This window comes from Populus nigra, chromosome 13, assembly GCF_951802175.1.
Source record: "Populus nigra chromosome 13, ddPopNigr1.1, whole genome shotgun sequence".
NCBI classification, from domain to species: Eukaryota; Viridiplantae; Streptophyta; class Magnoliopsida; order Malpighiales; family Salicaceae; genus Populus; species Populus nigra.
In genome coordinates this window covers 12,746,942-12,765,422 of record NC_084864.1, presented here as the reverse complement: position 1 = coordinate 12,765,422, position 18,481 = coordinate 12,746,942, and the positions used below count along the sequence as shown (strand labels likewise).

Sequence of the window (18,481 nt, the reverse complement as noted above, 5' to 3'; positions counted from 1 at the left end):
ACTGGGATCCACACGGCTGTTCTAAACATTGGCATGTGTATTAGTTTTCTCGAGAAGGAAACACAAACGCTGAAGATACCATGTTAAAACATTGCAAGACATGACAAAAAGTGATAAGCATTTGGAGGAGAGGAAGCAGAATTGAAGTGTGGACGCCATGAACAAGAGATTAAAAAAAAAAGGGACGAGCATGAACCAAGGGTACATGTCTTTGTTTATGACACACAGCATGTGCCATGATTAAGCTCTTCCCTTGGCCCCTCCCCCTCCCACTCATGCATATTTCCATCTCTTTCGGGTCTGAATGCTGTCGATGTAGTTCATACAGTAGGCTTTCTTAACAACTAACTAGCTAGTTGCCAAGCAGGCAAGAAAAGGAGGAAAACAACAAACAAATAAAAACGACACTTGCTGCTGTTCTTTTCTGTAAGGAAAAGAGATGAAGCCGAGACATTGGACCAGTTTGCAAACATTTCCTTTAGAAAAGAAACATTTAAAGAGACTCAAACAAGATTAAATTACCATTTTCTTACATCATAGCCGAGCTTATAAATTATGCCTCCAAAAATATTTGAAGTGAATACTACCTAAGTATCAATTGGTAATAATTTTAGGAAAATCACTATGAAGTGAATTGGCGAGCTGTTGCTGGTTTGAATCAAAATGAGCAAGGACATTCCTTTCTTCGTTCTTGTGGGCTAGCAGCCTACACTTTTGCATCTGGGGCTGCTAGTCATCAGAGAAAATGCATTGTTTTTAACAAAAAGGAAGAAGAAAACGAAATAGCAAGTTGGGAAGGGATATTTATGTTACTGAAATTCATCTTGAAATCAGTAATTACAATTATTTGTTAATAATTTTTGAATCCAAACAAGAACAACCAACTCATCATGTTCTCCCCAACCGAAAACAACTAGACACCATAGAAACATACCCACAAACTTAAATAATCTCTTCTTGTATAAAATGAAAGAAGAAACCAAAAATCAAATTATTTACAGCATGTGTGAGCAAATACCAAAAGCATTGGTTACCTGTCATTTTGTGCTCCAGAACCATGTGCCTTGAATTTTATCATCTTTCGGTCCCTCAACCCCCTCCACCTTTCAATCTCTTTGTCTTCATGGCAATCTTTTCAAATGGTAAATCATGTAAACAAAAATATTTAAGTAAAGAAAAGAAAAAACATCAAGCCACCAATAAAACAGCATTCAAATTTAGGCTGAAAGTAGTTTTTAATTAAAGCACATATTTGGTAAGTCACTTCTTCATGTTCTTCTTATCTTTTCCATTGAAGAAGATTGAACCTAAACCAAATAGATTCCCTGATGGAACATTCAGAACTGGACTGACACGAACACCATTTCCATAAGGTCCGTAGTTCTTCTTCAACGGAGGCTTCTGGTAATTCTTCGTAGACGAGGATTGTGATGACTTGAAAAATGCTTGTTTATTCTGCTTATGGTTAGTGTCTTTCGTTAATGGTGCTCGCTTACTTCTTGGAGTTGAACCAGCAGAGTAGCTTCGCGATAAGAGTGGCAAATGACACAAACTCCTTCCATAACCACTGGCACAATTCAAGCTACTACTCCTCTTGAACCTCCAAAAAGATTTTGAACTTTGCTTTTGATCTTCTGCTTCATAATTACTCGAACTCTTCATTTCTTTCAAGCGGTCTTTCTTCAGACTATCATTGCACGAAACATCATCTTGTAGGACTTGTCTTGAGGGCACATACGAATCCATTTGTTTAGCAGAAGCAGTCTTTTTCTTGATTTCAGTGGGAAGAATTTTTCCATCAGAGAAAAGCTCGTCTGCTGACGATGAGTCGAAACTCTTTCGGACGGCGCAGAAGTCGAAATCAATGTTACCAAATGAACCTGATCGAAGAGGGAGGCGTTGTTCAAAAGGAACAATATCCGGTACGCAAAGATCATGAGAAAATGAAATTCTTGGACTAACACCAGCGGAACTTTCTGGACAGAGTTCAATTGCCATTTCTTGATTTACCCTTCCAAGAAAACAAAGAAAATCATTCGAACCCAATAGCAATAACTGCAACCATATCAAGAATAAATATAACCAAAGGTCTGATAGAAAAAGACAGCCAGCCAAACATTGAGGTCTTTTCTTGTTAAGAAAGAAGCATTCAAATTTGGAACCTAACAAAAGCTACATTTAAAGGTCATCACAAAATTGAAGACTTTGGTATCTAAGAATTAGCAGGTGAGCACTAACAGAGGGTATCAACAAAAAGAAGTGAAGATAAGGACATGGAAACTGAATGCATAAATAACCAAGCCAAGAAGAAATAATGGAGTAACTGATTTTAGCTGAGTCTATTGTCTGAAGGGATAGAAGAGATAACAAGAAGACGTCTATCTAGAGAGATTTTAGCACTAATAACCAGACATGATGGTGTTTATTGGAGAAAATAATAGCCTGCTACTAGCATGAAACAGGTACGCATGTTTCCTTTGACGTGGGGGGAGATATTTAGAAAATTATGGTCACAAATTTGTAATCCTTATATATATATATATATATATATATATATATATATATACAGATTTATGTAATAGATTTACAGAGGCAACCAAAACCCAACGAGTCTGCCTGCCTGCCTGCCTGTGAGGCCCCAAAGTCAAAATCACCCTGTCACCGCCTGCAAACAAAGGAAGAATAAGTGGCCAATATAGTTCGGGTCGTAGGAGGGATTGGAAAAGAGTGAAAAACAAACAAGAACCAAAGTGACTTGAAGTTTATTTAGGATTTATTAATCATGCAAGTCTGCAGGATTTTTAAGCTCTGAACACATCTTCCACAAATAATGATCAAATCTAGATTCTTCAGAAGTGGTCCACTTGCTATCAAATTATAATTATGGAATTCCTCTCTCTGAGAAACTGATGTGCCTTTTGAGAAAATGAATTGCATCTTTTTTAATAATAATAATAATAAAAAGGATGATGTCCTTTGTATATAGGAAATGGACGGTAACTTCTTTTATTATTATTATTATTATTATTTTTTAGTTTAATGTAGGTGTTCGGGTCAGCTTGCGCGTACCTCGACTAATACCATGGACCCTAAAGTTAATGACCATATAAGCCTTCAGTGGCCATCATATGAGGAACCACATGACTCGAACCTGATACCACAAAAAAAACAAACCTCTTAGTTTCAAGTTCTTATTACTGGGTCACCACGTAGATGGTTAAGGTTGGATTCAAATTGATTTTCTTTTCTTATTTTTAAAAAATATTAAGAGTATATTTAGGAATGTGATTGTGGTTGTTTTTTACTCGAAAATATATTAAAATAATATTTTTTTGTTTTTTAAAAATTAATTTTGATAATGATTTGAAAATATTAAAAAAATATTAATTTAAAATAAAAAAATAAAATAAAATTTAAATTTTTCTAAAAATATTTTTAAAATATAAAAGTGAAATGGATGGTACCTTGGGATTTGTTATTTTCCTTTGCGTGTGTTTTATGGCTAAATGACTTTTTAGAGTCCCATAATTGTCTATCGAGCCCGAATCTGACTTGAAAAAAACGTTTTTGTATTATTAGACTGTCATGTCAATTATTATGTTATCGCTATATCAAAATAAAATTACATGATATATATTTATAATAATAAACCCTAAACTGTTTTAAGAAATCCTAATCGTCCAACAAATATTAATCACTCAGTACGCTCCGCACTTCATGAACCACAAATTACAACATAAGCAAGGAGAGATTTGTGATTTGTAGATAACAGGAGGGAGAAAAAAATTGAAAAATCAAGAAAATTTAAAAAAAATAATATAAAAAAACCGAATTGTAAAAAAAATCTAATTAAACTGATTAGAATTTTAAAAAAATCAACCGGTTTAGTTTTATAAGTCTGAAACCGAAAAAAATTGAAAAAAAACCGAGTCAAACCGGTTTGAACCGGTTTTTATTTTAAAATAACATAACCGAAACCGGTCAGTTTGAACTAGTTCTAGTTTAGTTTCGGTTTTTTTAAAAAAACTAGTTTAATTTTTTTTATATAAAAACCAAAACGAACTGAAAATAATCACCTCTACATCCCTACATCCAAGGGCTTCTGTTAAATAAATTAAAATGTAATGGAAAACGTATAATTATGTACGAGGGCAGGAACTGTACAATAGTAATGCCTATGAGCATATACAATTAATATTTACATATTTAAAAACTAAACATTTATGCTTATTAATTAATCTAATAATATTTTTTTAAAATAACAATTACATGGTACAATAAAAACGTGGCGGGGAAAGAAAGAGAGCAAGAGCTCTGATCGTAGTGTCCACCATGGCTAAATAATAGCAATTACATGCTCATGAAGGCACATATGAGAGAGAGGAGAGCACTACTGTGCTTCATCTGTTCATCATCTTCATGGATCTTATGTCCACCATGGCTAAATAATAGCAATTACATGCTCATGAAGGCACATATGAGAGAGAGGAGAGCACTACTGTGCTTCATCTGTTCATCATCTTCATGGATCTTATGTCCACCATGGCTAGCTGACAAAGTGAGTCAGAGCTCAAGCATATGGATTCATTCTTTCATCTGGGTTTTGTTATTTTTATCATTGTTTAGTAGTAGAAACCCTAAATCTCTGGATCCACCCTTAACTGTCTAGACTGGATTTTGACTAAAATTAAGATGCGCAATGTACTTTAATATATATATTTTTTTGAACACAACCTAAATAAAATTACAATTCTGCTGGCGTAGATTTGCATCAAAATTATATTAAAACATTAAAAAAACAGGAATTATTATAAAATACTTTCACGGATGCTGGTTTGTCAACAAAGTGAAATGTAAATTATTAGTGAAAGAACTAAATAAAAATAATAAAATTTAAACTACATTCGATTTATGTCAAACTTTTATTTATTTAGTAACATGGTATTCGGGCTAATTTGCGTGTATCTTAACTAATCCCACGGGCCCTGAAGTTAACGACCATGTAAACCTCCAGTGACCTTAAGATTTCTGAAACTCAAACTAGTAATTTTTAAAAAATAAAATTAAAACCTAACTAGTTAAATTATACACTTTAGAATTGAGTTATGTCAAATTTAAGTGAACATGTCAATTTGCAAACTAGTGGACTAATCAAACATAAATAAGATTCTATCAAGTCAATTTCAAGGAAATTTTTTTATTAAGAATGATATTATTATAAATATATTTATTTTTTTAAATTGAAATAATATATTTGTTTTGGGATAAACTGATCGGGCAACTATACTTGATAGCTGATGTTCCAATAATAAATGGTCCAATAATGGACCCATTGAATACTTTCCAACCTCTTTCCATCATCTGTACTTAACTTTTTTTTTAATTTTCCTTTTCCCTTTCCGTCCATGGCCACTTGCATGTGACATAACATTTATAAAACACTCTACTCAGGGCATTTATAATGGGAGAGTTAAAGGAAAAGTCAAAAATAATTTAAAAAGAAATTATTATTTTTTCTTTAGTTTCGCAGCTTCAACGGAAGAGTCAAAATGAAAAATCAAAATAATGTTTTTTTGTGTGCATCTATCAAAAGAACCAATTAGCATAGATTATTTTTTAAAAAAATTACTTTCATAGCCACAACTTTTCTCAGTTAACTTTTTCTTTAAAAAGTCAGAAATATTAACATTAAAACACAAATTAATGGGATATTTAAATGATTTTTTTTATTGGAACATACATTAAAAAAAAATCATATTTATACTATTTAAAAAACCATATGAATAATTTCAATCTCCTAAATAGTTCTTAGTTCTTACATCACAAATTCTGGCCTTTAACTAAAACAAACGTGGTCTGTTGTCCTGGTACCCACGATAAATCACGACACTGGCCATGCGGCATGCACCTTGTAGTTTTGTCACTGTCCTTTCTGGTTTTTCTGTCTGGACTTTTGGACTGACAACCATGAAGCTCAAGATAAGGTAGCCAAACCAAATCTTACACGCTCTGATGCTATCTGAGCTAGCCCTGATTGTCGAGCTACACCGATGAGTTGAGCTGTAGATTTTGGGATCTATATGAGAAGCCGGCCTGGCTGTGGACCTGCGGTGTACCATTTCTTAGCTGCTTTAGAGGCTGAATTATTATCGGCTACACTTTCTTGGGTTTTAGCTAGATTTTAATTATTGTTTTCTTCTCTTATGAACATCTCTCTTATCTCTGATTTTTGAAATTATGTTACAAGATGCTTTTAAAAATTAACCCAGTTCTTCCTTAAGATTAACATGATTCTTCACATTCATAAATAATAGTATTATTACTATCAAGAATATGTTTAGTAAGAAATCAAATGGATGAAAAATTACAAGAAATAGATCTTAATATTCTTTTCATCCATGTATGGTAGAACTTCTGAAAAAAGGAGAAGTTTCAAGGAGGTTCATATTTATCCAAACGCTTTTAATATCTATCCTTCAAGTGTTTAACCTCGTATAAGATGCAAAACTACAAACTATTTCCTTCGGTTATGCAATAATTGGGATTTAAATACATGGGGTGATAAAATATAATCACGATTCCATCCCTTGTTTGGCCCAGCCAGAAGGAACAGCAGGCCTCTGCGAGGAAGGTGTAAAGCGAAGAACAGAAAAGGGGCAGAACTGGTCAGCAGGAATATCAAAGAAAGTGCCTTACAAGTAAGCCATGATGGGTATTTATCCGAATTCCAAAACGATAGCACAAAGTTTCTGCCCAGCAAAAAGTGTTCTTGGAAAGAAAAGGGAAGGGCCTAGGAATCCTTCACTTTGATATGGATAAGCAAGCAGTATCACACAAAGTGATGTGCTGATATTGTCAACTGCTGCATGTTCGAAAGCCTGTTCTCTAGCTTTATGAAAACACAGACACCACAACCTTTTATAACTTATTTCCTCAGGCATTAGATGGTTTCCTAAACTTTGCAGAAAAGAATAATTTTCCAAGTGTTTTGGTTGCCTACACCCAATCTTCTATATCTTCGGCTCATCGGAACCTTGAAAAAACAACTTCGAAAATACGCAAGGTTTTCTCGACATTATCATCACCCATTAAAGGGTGAATCTTTTTCTTCTTTTGCTGGCCGACATGCCATGTCTCTATCCCTTCACAATTATGCTGTGTAATGTTATTGGGTGCTATCTAGGCTTCTACCAAATTGCATGAGCCTTGCATATGCTTTTTGCTTTATTTCTAAGAATGTTTTAATTTAGTTTTTTGGTGGGGTGCATGTAGAAATGTCAAGTTCACATAAATCCATTAATGTTCTGATTAATGATAGGGAAATTGCAAAGAAGTTTCTCTACCTCTTTGTCCTCCTTCCCCAATCTCCACCAGCTTCATCATTTGTGTATACATCTAATTTCCTTACCACATTAAATCAGGAACTCAAAATAAAAATATAAGAAAATTCATGATTCAAGAGCACAGAATCTGATGTTCTTAACAATCCACAATCTATTCTTCTCTCTTTTCCATGCACCTTATCAGTCCAAAACATTAGGGCTGGAACGTGCCTTCAACTCAGGGCTCCAGAACTATTGCACCAAGAGCTGCTTCCTAGATCTTCTTCCATTCATATTAAAAGTCCTACCTCGCCTATCCCTCATAACATGCCCTCCACCCACCACTACCACCTATCCTATACAACCTGTCAGCCGTCACACAAGTCCCCTACCTCATCTGGTGTTGGTAGGATCCTCCCCTGCATATATACCAAGGATCTGAAGACATTTCTGCAAGTTAATGGCATATAGCACTAATCATTCCATCCACGCCCATATTCCCATTCGGTGGCTTCAACCCAAATTTGCAATGATTTTGTCAAAAATTTGATCAATTTTAGAACAAGGCACTCATCTTCTTTGCTAGACCTTGAGAATCGAATCTAGCCAGGGCATGAAAGGGCACCCCCAATAACGTCATGTCATAGAATAATGGCTTCAATCATTTCTTCTGAGCAAGCTGGAGATTGAAAAGAAAAGAAGTTAGCCATTATAGCTAGGTTTTTTTAGTTCAGTAGCAAAATTGGAACATTAATATTATAAGGGTTTTCAGTTCTATAAATTAAATATAATATTAGACCTATATATAAATAATGTGGTATTTTTTTTTAACGGGTATTTTGTAATTCAATGATAATCTCTCCACTAAGCAAAGACACACTTGAATTCAAGTCTCGCATTTAACTATTAGTTTGTGCTAAGATCCAATCTAGGATCTGATTTAGAAAACAATTAAAGATTAGATAATTACTAGTTTGTTAGGTCAATTCGATCACTAGTTATTTATTAAGTGGGGTGTATGAATTTTTTCCAAAATATTTTTGTTCCATTTTAAAAAAACTTTCCTCAATATTAACTTGATTAAGTCTAGTTTAGATTTCGTCTAATCAACTAAGTTAAAATCAATTTAATTAAATCAACTAGGTTTCAACGAGTTAATATAAAAAATAAATGTGTTTTTTAATCAAAAAATAATTTTATGATTTTAAATTTTAGTTGCAAATTAAGAATCTTAATTAACATAACACTGGCACCAAGTAACGGTACCTCTAAACAAGAAAAATCCTTGGTTCGTACGATTAATTAAAGAGATCATCTATTAGTTCTTGATTTACTATGACAATTGTATGGTGCTTTATTTCAATTTTCAGATTGTTGAGATCATGGAAACGGTAAAACTTCACTCTTTGTGAATAGCAGTGGGTTTTGTGTCAGAGTAATAGTTATTTTTTAAATTATTTTTTTATAAAAAAGTATTAAAATAATATATTTTTTATTTTTTAAAATTTATTTTTGATGACATCAAAATAATTTGAAAATATAAAAAAAATTAAAAATTTTATTTTAAATATAAAATTATAATATATTATCAATTAAATTTACCACGGACGTATAAGAAGTATGTCGTGATTGCTATTCTAGCTTCCAAACCAACGATTACAAACAAGAACACTCCCTCCCATCTTCGAAATTTACTTTTTTCTTGGATTCCCATTTTCCACAATTCCATCATTAATTATATTGTGAAGACGATTTATTGGTCCTATGAAAAAAAACGCGAAACTTTAGCACAGCATAATGACCAGTAGAGGCCAAACAAGTTAAGTAGCCCAGCAAATTAAAAAAAAAACATTAAGAAAGAGAAGAAAAGAAAACAGGCAAAAGAAAAGAGACAGGTCAATGGAAAACAAAACGCAGGAATGCAAAAACCTGCAAGCCTTGGAAGATTGGAGTACTGAATAAGCACAAACCTCACAAGAAGCGACCTCAAAACACCATAGTTCTTGAAAGAAGTCCCTTGACGAGCAAAATCATCCATCGTTAGAATGAATTTGCGCATTCATGCCAGCTTCTGTATCAACTCTAAGGAGGTTGGGGGAACGGGCCAATATTTGTTTATGTGGCCTCTCCCACGGCACAGAATAGTGGCTAAATACTTATCTGGAACACCTTACTCCTAGGACATGATATTATGGGTCATATTTTGCAGGTATCAATACTCTGCATGTTACAAAGGTCTGCTGGGTCCATTTGTAGAGCGCATTGCTGCTGCTTACCAGAAACTTAGCACCACTTCTCTGATAAATGAGCCGTTATTCTAATTGTCCTATGTTGTTCTGATGGAATATAATTTTCACGCAGAGATGGTAAAAAAAAGAAGAAGATTTCTGTTCTAAGGAATGTGCAAAAAAAATGAGATACTATATCCAAATCATGAACAGTGAACGTGTACTTATTATACATCCAAATCATCATCTGGGTCCTCGTCAGAATCTGGCATCTCATCATCTGAATCGCGAAAATATATGATATCTCCTTCACCATAGTCTTCAGCTTTTTCTGAAGTCCCGCTTGAACCAAGGGTCGCCTCAGTTTTGCCCTCAGCAAGAGATCTTCGACCGTCGTGGATTTGAATAGGTTTACTATTTCCTAAAGCAAGCACAAGCAAAGATCTTGTAATTTCTAAGATTAAATAAAATCTCATACTCATTGATAAAAGTAAAGGAATTGAATCTATTAATCTATCTATATTTCCACACCTTGGTGGTCAAAAGATAGTACAACCCTAGCCCTGCCAATGCGTTCTTTCTCTGATAGATCTAGATTAAACTGAACCTGTTGAAAGAAGCACCAGTTACACAAAAATAAGTGAAGTTGCACAAAGTACATCTGCTATCTTGGGTGTAGGCATGTGCATGGGTGCATGCATAACAGTGTATTTTACTTGAGAAGCATGTACTGGTGTGTGGACATGTGTATGAGAGAGAGAGCACTCCGCACTGACTGACCTTTGGCAGAAGGCCTTGAGTAATCTGATTGAATAGTTCATCTTCAGATGAAACAGACGTAAAATTGATGTCTGACTGATCGATATGAAATCCTTAGCTCTAAAAAAAGAATATTTGTTATGACAGTTTGAAGCTTCATAATCAGGGGCAACAACTCCCACCAGACCCCAAGAAAAACAAGAAGAAGAAAGGGGAAAAAAGATAGAGAAAGAGAGATTCACCATCACATGAACACGCCCATTTCAGCGCTTGAATCGGACTTGAAGCTTTTCTTTCCCATAGTTCTGTTCTAACAAAGAGAGGTTTTCCAATCCCTTCTCTGTCCATTAGCAGTTTGATGCAGTGGTTCTACAATGACCACCAGAGGACAGATATTCAAGAGCAGATGTAACCTTGACTTCATGAAGGTCTGAATGTAACAGCCAAAAGATGCTAGAAATCTGTTCTGTGACCATGAAACAAAAGTGAATATATGCCCAATATTAAACCACATCAATGTCATGGAATCCCTTCTGCATATCCCAAATGATTCATTTATTTAAAAGGAAAGGTAAAACATTAATTTTATGCATTTAAACACCAAAGCAAAGTTGCTTGTTCTCAGCCAAGTAATTGCAGAAATATCAAAAGGAAAAGGTGAATAAACACTGCCTATAATTAGAGAAAGTCTGGAAAGAGCAGAAATGCTTATACCATGGCTACGAAGGTTGCTTAACAGGCCTGCAACTGTTGATGTAGATATGTCTCAGCATTTCATTTATCTGGTTAAAATTGCGAAGAACCTATCAGAATGAAAAAGGAAAAAAAAAAGGAGCAAATATTTGAACTGTATGTAAAAGACTACTCGGCATTGAAACTTAGTTTTCTGACACGTTACGCTGTTATTAGAATTTTATATAAAATAACATACTCTCACAAGCTCAATATCTCATAAATATGCTCCGTATTGATTGGGTTTTTAAAGAACAGTAACAATGAACCTTGGTGCCATTCCAAAAGAATAGCCAACATCATATCCATGTCCTAGGATCCATCCTACAACATTAGAACATGACTCAAGAAATAAGGACAATGATTTGGATATCAATCAATAAATTCTCCAGGCTTCCAAAGGCACTGACATGTGAGCAGGCAGCATCACATGGTCATACAGGGTCCATGGCAGCTCTCCATCCATGTGAGCATGCCAGCTCAAGCTAAAATGAGACAAAAAAGCACCAAGTATTTTTTGGCATTTTTTGACCTAAGAAAGATATTTCAATTTTTTTCCAGCAGAGTTAGGAAAATACAAAAGTGCAATCAAATCCATCCATTTCAGCATATAACCTCCTATTCTTCTAAAGTAGGACACTAGACATACAATCCCTACTAATGCCTTCCCTCTGGCTAAGCCTATCCTCGTTGGAAAACATTGGCAGTTCACAGGAAGTTTCCACATCTCACATGCAAAATAGAGTGATACTTTGAAAAGAGACATCCGATATTGTAATCCAGAATACTTCTTATTGGTTCATGTCAGTATTTGACAAGAAGTGTCCACTCAGAAAAGCAACCTGTTATTCACATCAACACACTATAAAAAGTGTAACTCAGCTACAGACCTAAAGCATCAATTTACTAGAATATCATTACAACACACTGGCAAGATCACTCGAACTTCATTTAAACTTAACAATGACAGCCTGAGCCCTAATCTTGCATAATAACAACCAATACAGTTATTAGAGATTCAAACTTGCAGGTTGCAGAATTACCGAATCAATGGCAACAGAAAAACAATCTTTTCCTTGTCCAACCAATCCTGCAAGCATAAATACAAAAAACTACCAAAAATTACCCCACATAGAACACGACCAGTTCATCAAAGAAAATGCTTATCGGAATGCAATTTTGTGATATTTACATTACTATCCTTCGCAGACAAAACCAAGCAGCAACAAAAAATTCATACAGAAATTACCTTTCCCCAGTTCAAGAATCAAAGAGTACAACTTGTCCAAATCCTTCACATTAATACAAACACAACTCAAACTCAAAGAAGCTTCATAGGAAACATCCGTGAAATTTCCCGACATCATAAGCTGATCCTTCCAAGCAAGCGGATCCGAATAGCAATCCAAAATCTGAATGCTACAACAACAATAATTCAGCCCCCATGTCCCCACCCATAAATCACTTCAAAAATCCTACAATCACACATAACAACACATTTTTACCAAAACATGAAAGGAAAAGAAAAAAACTTAATTTTCTTTCCATTTGCTTTACTTTCTCAGCAACCAAACAGAGTGTGTACAAAATTACCATTTATGAGATGATTTTACATCAATTCCTCGTCTCTTCGGTAAATCCACGTAAAAGAACGGGCTCCGTGAAAATGCAACAATCACAATACAACTGCAACATCAACCAATCAACCAATTTATTAACTTAATCTCAATTAAATTAATAATAACAATGAAATCGAACAAAAACGGCGTGGTTTTGAATAGGAACCGGGACTGGGATTTGGAGGCTAAAATGAAAGAGGAGAGATGAGAGAGAACGTGGAAACCAAAAGGCGAAACTGTGGTGTCTCTGATTGTGAGAGCTGGTGCTTGCTCTCCTTCTAATGATCCATCTCGGAGAGTTCCACACATGGTAGTGAAACCCTAATTTTGAGGGTTTTGGAAAGATTTGGGGGTTTTGTGATTAGGTTCCTGGATTTTTCTGATATTATTAAACGGCCCTGAATTCTGGATTTTCGAATATTCTTTTTTATTTTTATACTTTGTTAAAATGACTAATTCATAGCCATAGATAGATAGCAATTGATACTGTGTTTATTTTTAAAGAGATTTTTATTTAGATATATATTAAAATAATATTTATTTATTAAAAATTATTTTTAATATCAACAAATCTAAATAATCTAAAAATTAAAAAAAAATTAATTTTCTTTCAAATCACAATTGAACTGTATTAAATACTACAATCACATCTTATAATTTTCAAAAACTTAATTATCAAATGTTATCTTAAAAAAAAAACCAATAACAATTTTTTTTATTTGAGAGGTCTCTTTATTTTCATAAAAACAGTTTTAGGGAAAAAAAATACTTAAAATGAATTGCCTTGCAATATTTGATTTTGTTATGAATTTTAAGTTAAATTATTTTTTATTTGAGGTATTGCCTCGCATATTATGAGGATTTAGTCCTTTAAATTACTTTCCATAATTCAAGTTCCAACGTAGGCCGTAAAAAAAATTGTGAAAGCATCTAAATTCATTATCTTGTAGATGAATAATATGATATCTAAATTCATAAATACAAAACAAGATATAAAATAAACTAAAACTATGAAAAAGAAAAGGAGAGGGATTGTCCACGGCAGAGACATCACAGTAACTAGATGAATGCTTTATAGAAGGCTATGGTTTTTTATTTTTATTTTTATTATTATTATTGTATTTTTCCTTTGCCTTTTCCCTCTAGAGAAAGGCACAGGGGTAATTTTGATTTATTTTCACTGCATCAAACATGTGAATTTGTAGTGTCGGTCGCTCATTTTACTAGGCTGACTTTTGTGCAGTCAAACTAGATCTGTACAGTCATGTTTTTATTTAAAAAATATTACGAGAGAAAAAATAATTTGTGTTGAAAATAAATTATGATCAGCGAATCAAAAGGAAAGATTGTGGCTCTAACCAAACCCACGAGGCAGGAACTCGCAATCATTGGATCGGACAAAGAATTAAGGTTAGGCCAAGTGATGAACATATAAAATTGTTGTTCCCACATAGTTGGAAATAAATATACATGCAATACTGGTCGATTGGAGAGGAGGAAAATAATAATTTGTTTTATTTCCCTAACAAACTTGGTATTTTCAAATAGTAAATTCACGAGAGAGTTTTCTTTTTCTTTTATATAATTTTTTTCTCTTGAAAAACTAATGCAGCTGCCTACCACTTCCGAATTGAAGGGAGAAGGGGAAGACAGCCAGCAATAATTGAAAGGGGTATTTTTAGTAGTAACGTCACAAGGTGGCATAATTTAACAAAGAGTACGTTTTTTTTTATTGTATCACGAGAAACACGTTAATTTTATTTATCTACCTTTGAGGTAAAAAAAAAAACCGATAACTGTTAATTAACTAGAGTATGTTTGTCTTTTTGCTTATTAGAATACACTCAAAGAATTCATAAACTAGAGTATGTTAATTAACTAGAGTATGCTAGTGCATGTTTATCACGCGCCATAAGTATATAATGTTTGTGTTATTTGGACGGTGTATGAGATATTATTTAATGACCAAACCTATTTTTTATTGTGTTTTTTAAAGTGTTATTGTGTCTTCTTTATTCTTTACATTTTGTTATATATTATTTTTTTTATTTTGATCTTTAGTATTTTTATTTTTATTTTTTCCTTTATTTTTTTATTAAAATTTTATTAATTTTCAATTTCTTCATTCAATCAAGATTTATGTTGTTTTATTTTTTCTAACTTGACCCTTATTCTTTTGATTTGTTTTTCCTTCTATTAAAGTTATTTTTCTTTTCAATTTAACCCTCCAATTGAATATTTTTTGTTGCCCTCTAATTTATTTCTTATTTTATTTTCACTCCCATTCTCTTAATTATAAAACTTTTAGATCCTTTTACGTAGTTGGTTTGTTTACCTGGTTTTATCATTTAGCGTTTGATTTGTTAGAGATGAGGTTTTATAATTTTTTTATTTGTAGTGCTTTCGATCTAATAAGCCGGGTCAAGGTTTTGAAAAGTTAATGTAGTTCAACATCTTTTTCCGCCCTTATTTTCTCTTGCAATTTTTAGCATTCTACATTATTTTTTTAAAATAATCTTCAATTTCCTTTTTACCGGTTTATCCTAATTTCATGACGTAGATCATGAGTTTTACAAGTCTTTTTTGAATAAATATTTTTTTTATTTTTTGTTTGTGTTTAATTTATGAACTTGTTATTTTGACTCGTCTATATATTTTTTGGTTTTGTATAGATGAATCTTATTTTTTAAAATAAAAAAATTTATTTCTAGTATGTTTGTGTGTTTGTTTTTTTTTAAATAATTCCACCAAAAGGCCCGCATAGTAGTTTTTTCCTTTTTTTAATTCAATCAGATTCATATTTGTTTTTATTTATATTATTTTTTTTATTGATTTTAATAAATAAATTTAATAAGCATAATTGCATAAATATCTTATTTTACGAAATTAAATATCTTTATCTATATCCATCTCTTAATTTTTTTCATTTTTTTTAGTGTTTTTTATGATTTTTTTTATTTATTTACATAGATAAATATCGATTTATTTAATTAAATATTTGCATAACATTTTTTTTTATACTGTGAATAAACACATCAAAATAGCTTATATACTTTTGTTTTTTTATAAAAAAATTACTCTGCAAATTATGCAATGGGGCACGGGTAAAATAGCTAATATATCATTAACAACATGATAATAATTGCCCAACAAAAGGGTTATCTCCTTGATTTTTTGTGCATAATTTTATTATTTTATTGCTGATTGGTGTCTCGGATGCTCCCTGCTTCCATCACGGCTGATAATAAAATGGTGTGAAGGACAGACTTTTAGGAGGAAAGAGGCATTTTTATAACTTTGTGGATTCTTTCTATTCGTTTGGTGGAGGGAACAACACTGAAGTGGATGGATCGATCTCAGCTTCGCTGGCATCTGTGGCACGACGTGTTTGGAATCCATCCACCCGAGTTTCACGTGCGCATTGACAAAAACTTTTCTCAGGCGGTATAATTCAAATGGACTAAATTCATTTAAGTCCTCATCTATTGCACAATGTTTCACCTTAGGACATCTTATAATCATAAACTAAACGTTTAGCTCTCTACCTCTTGTAGTTATTAAACTTGGACCGATCTGATAGTTGACCTGGTAACTCACTAATCTAGAGCTGACTCTAGATTGAATTTCATTTTGAATTGGTTTGGAGATGGATTTGACCAAACCCGTGCAAGATTCTACTAAATGAATTTAAAAAAGTTTTTTTTTTAATCTAAAAAGATTTCATTTGATTTTTTATTAAAAATATTAAAAATAATTTTGTTTTATTTTTAAAATCAAAATGAAATTGTTTTAGAATTAATTTGAGTTGACCTAACAAACCAGCAATTTAATATTTAAATCGGGTCTGATAACTATGTTTTTTTTTTTTTTTGCCAGTAGCAAATGGTAAACACAGAACTCTTAGTTTAAACAAATAAAAAATTTAATTTGAAGAAAAAATATATTTTTAAAATGTAAATACAAACAAATTTTAAGAGAAATCAACAATGATTTTCCTCTGAATACCCATCAAAATCAATACTAGGGACCAAAAAGTAGACAGGTAGGAATCCGTGGTGTCCAATCTGGAGTCATTAGATGGAACACACCAAAGAAATAGTACTAAAGTGAAACATTGCACAATAGAAGGACCTATTTGATCTACAAGAATAAAAAAAATTAAAAGATTTTCACTGCAAGAAAAATTTAACAAGTACAAAACACTTCGAGTGTCCAAATCATTAAAGGATAACTGCAAAATTAATTTAAGAAGAAGAAAACCAGGCATCTAATTTTATTAAATTGGGGAAGATATATAAATAATTAATATAAATATTCAAATTAACTTACAAATATTTTGTTTAATTTCACATGTTCTAAAATTAATAATCAATATCATATATAAATATATATATTCATTATCCATAGGAGTAGGGAGGGCGAGGCAGTGTCCAATCTACATGGTCCACCTCACTCGTCGCTTTTGGTGTCCCCGTGCCTATAAAAGCCGACATAACATAAACCGACGATCTTCACCGACAAATCCTTAATCTAGCGGTGTGTCTTTCTCCAGCACTTCGAGCGAGGTATCCAATGCTTTGTGTTTTTTTTTTAGTCTTCTTTTAGATAAACCATTGAAGTCTACGCTTATAAATGCATGAAACAATAAAATGGAAAATAAAATTTAAGTTATTGAAAATTTATATAATTAATAATTTTAAAGTTTATATAATTAATTGAGATATATATAAGATGGTTCGGATACTCACATTAAATAAAAATAAAATAAAATAAATGAAAAACAAATTTATTTGTCAATGAATATACATCTAAATTTAAGAATGAGATTTGATGGTTAAAAAAGTTTATTATGATTTCTTTTTCGATTTGTGAGTTCTATCCCGAGTCTAGTATTAACATAAATTTATTTATTTTGGATGAACTTAGATCTATATAAAAAATGTGTTCATAATTTATTTTAAAAATAAAAAAAAATCTAGATTTTATCAGAAAATACTTCTCATGCCAATTAGTTAACATCTTGATATTAATTTTCATCGCAAAGAAATCTTTTCTAGTTAATATTTATAGTTCCATCTGAACTACAATTTCTATGATAAGATTAAAACGGTCCCAAGAATTGTATTTTCTTAGATTATACTTAAAGTGGGAAAGTTTTATTTTTTTTTGTTTTAATTCATAGGAGATCTTGTTTGAGATGTGATAAATGTTGTTTTTTTATTTTTTAAAATTTATTTAAACAATAAAAACACTAAAAAAAAGTTTAATTTACAATTAATTCTTTTTAAAAATCTTCAAAAACACGAAACTGTGCCGAAAACTGCCAATTGTGACGGTAACTACAAGTTTTGCTTCTGGTAAAGGCAGATTTCTTGCTTCTGGTAAAGCCTTCTTGTTCTCCTCTTTTCTAAGGTAACTTCGGGCGAGACTTTGAAGGTATAACCTTCAAATTTTGGTGATCTTCAAACAAACTTCCTCGTCAGGTTTACGCATTTGACAGCGCATGCTATCTTGACTAAAAATCTATCACACATTTTTAGACATCGAAATTTGATTTTTCCACATCTCAATTTTTTTAGTCAAGTATATAGGATGAATTTGCATTTTTTACGATATTATTTTTTTTGATGATATTTTTTTTGATTAATATACATGCCCGGGTCAGCTTGTGCGTACCTCAATTAATCTCACGGGCCCTGAAGTTAACGATCATATAAGTCTCTAGTGATCCTGAGATTTGTGAAACTCGAATTGATAACCTCTAAGAAGCAAACTTAATGTTTGTCTAGTTGAGTTATACCCTTTAAATTTTTTTTTGATG

At 32.4% G+C, this 18,481-nt stretch overlaps 1 protein-coding gene and 1 pseudogene across 2 annotated transcripts; both read right to left on the bottom strand.

Annotated features, from left to right (window-relative positions):
- Positions 1–942: 942 nt before the first annotated feature.
- On the bottom strand, positions 943–2,833 carry LOC133670576 (uncharacterized). 2 transcript variants are annotated; one of them, XM_062091097.1, is made up of 2 exons: positions 2,589–2,833; positions 943–2,011 (listed from the first exon to the last, which is right to left on the bottom strand). In XM_062091097.1, exon 2 carries the CDS (start codon positions 1,996–1,998, stop codon positions 1,261–1,263), a length of 738 nt encoding a protein of 245 aa, XP_061947081.1. In that variant the 5' UTR covers positions 1,999–2,011; positions 2,589–2,833; the 3' UTR covers positions 943–1,260. The 2 variants fall into 2 exon arrangements, with proteins under 2 accessions (XP_061947081.1, XP_061947080.1); XM_062091096.1 differs by lacking the exon at positions 2,589–2,833 and adding an exon at positions 2,413–2,533.
- Positions 2,834–9,724: 6,891 nt separating this feature from the next.
- LOC133670606 (elongator complex protein 5-like) lies at positions 9,725–13,053 on the bottom strand (annotated as a pseudogene).
- Between the last annotated feature and the right edge of the window lie 5,428 nt (positions 13,054–18,481).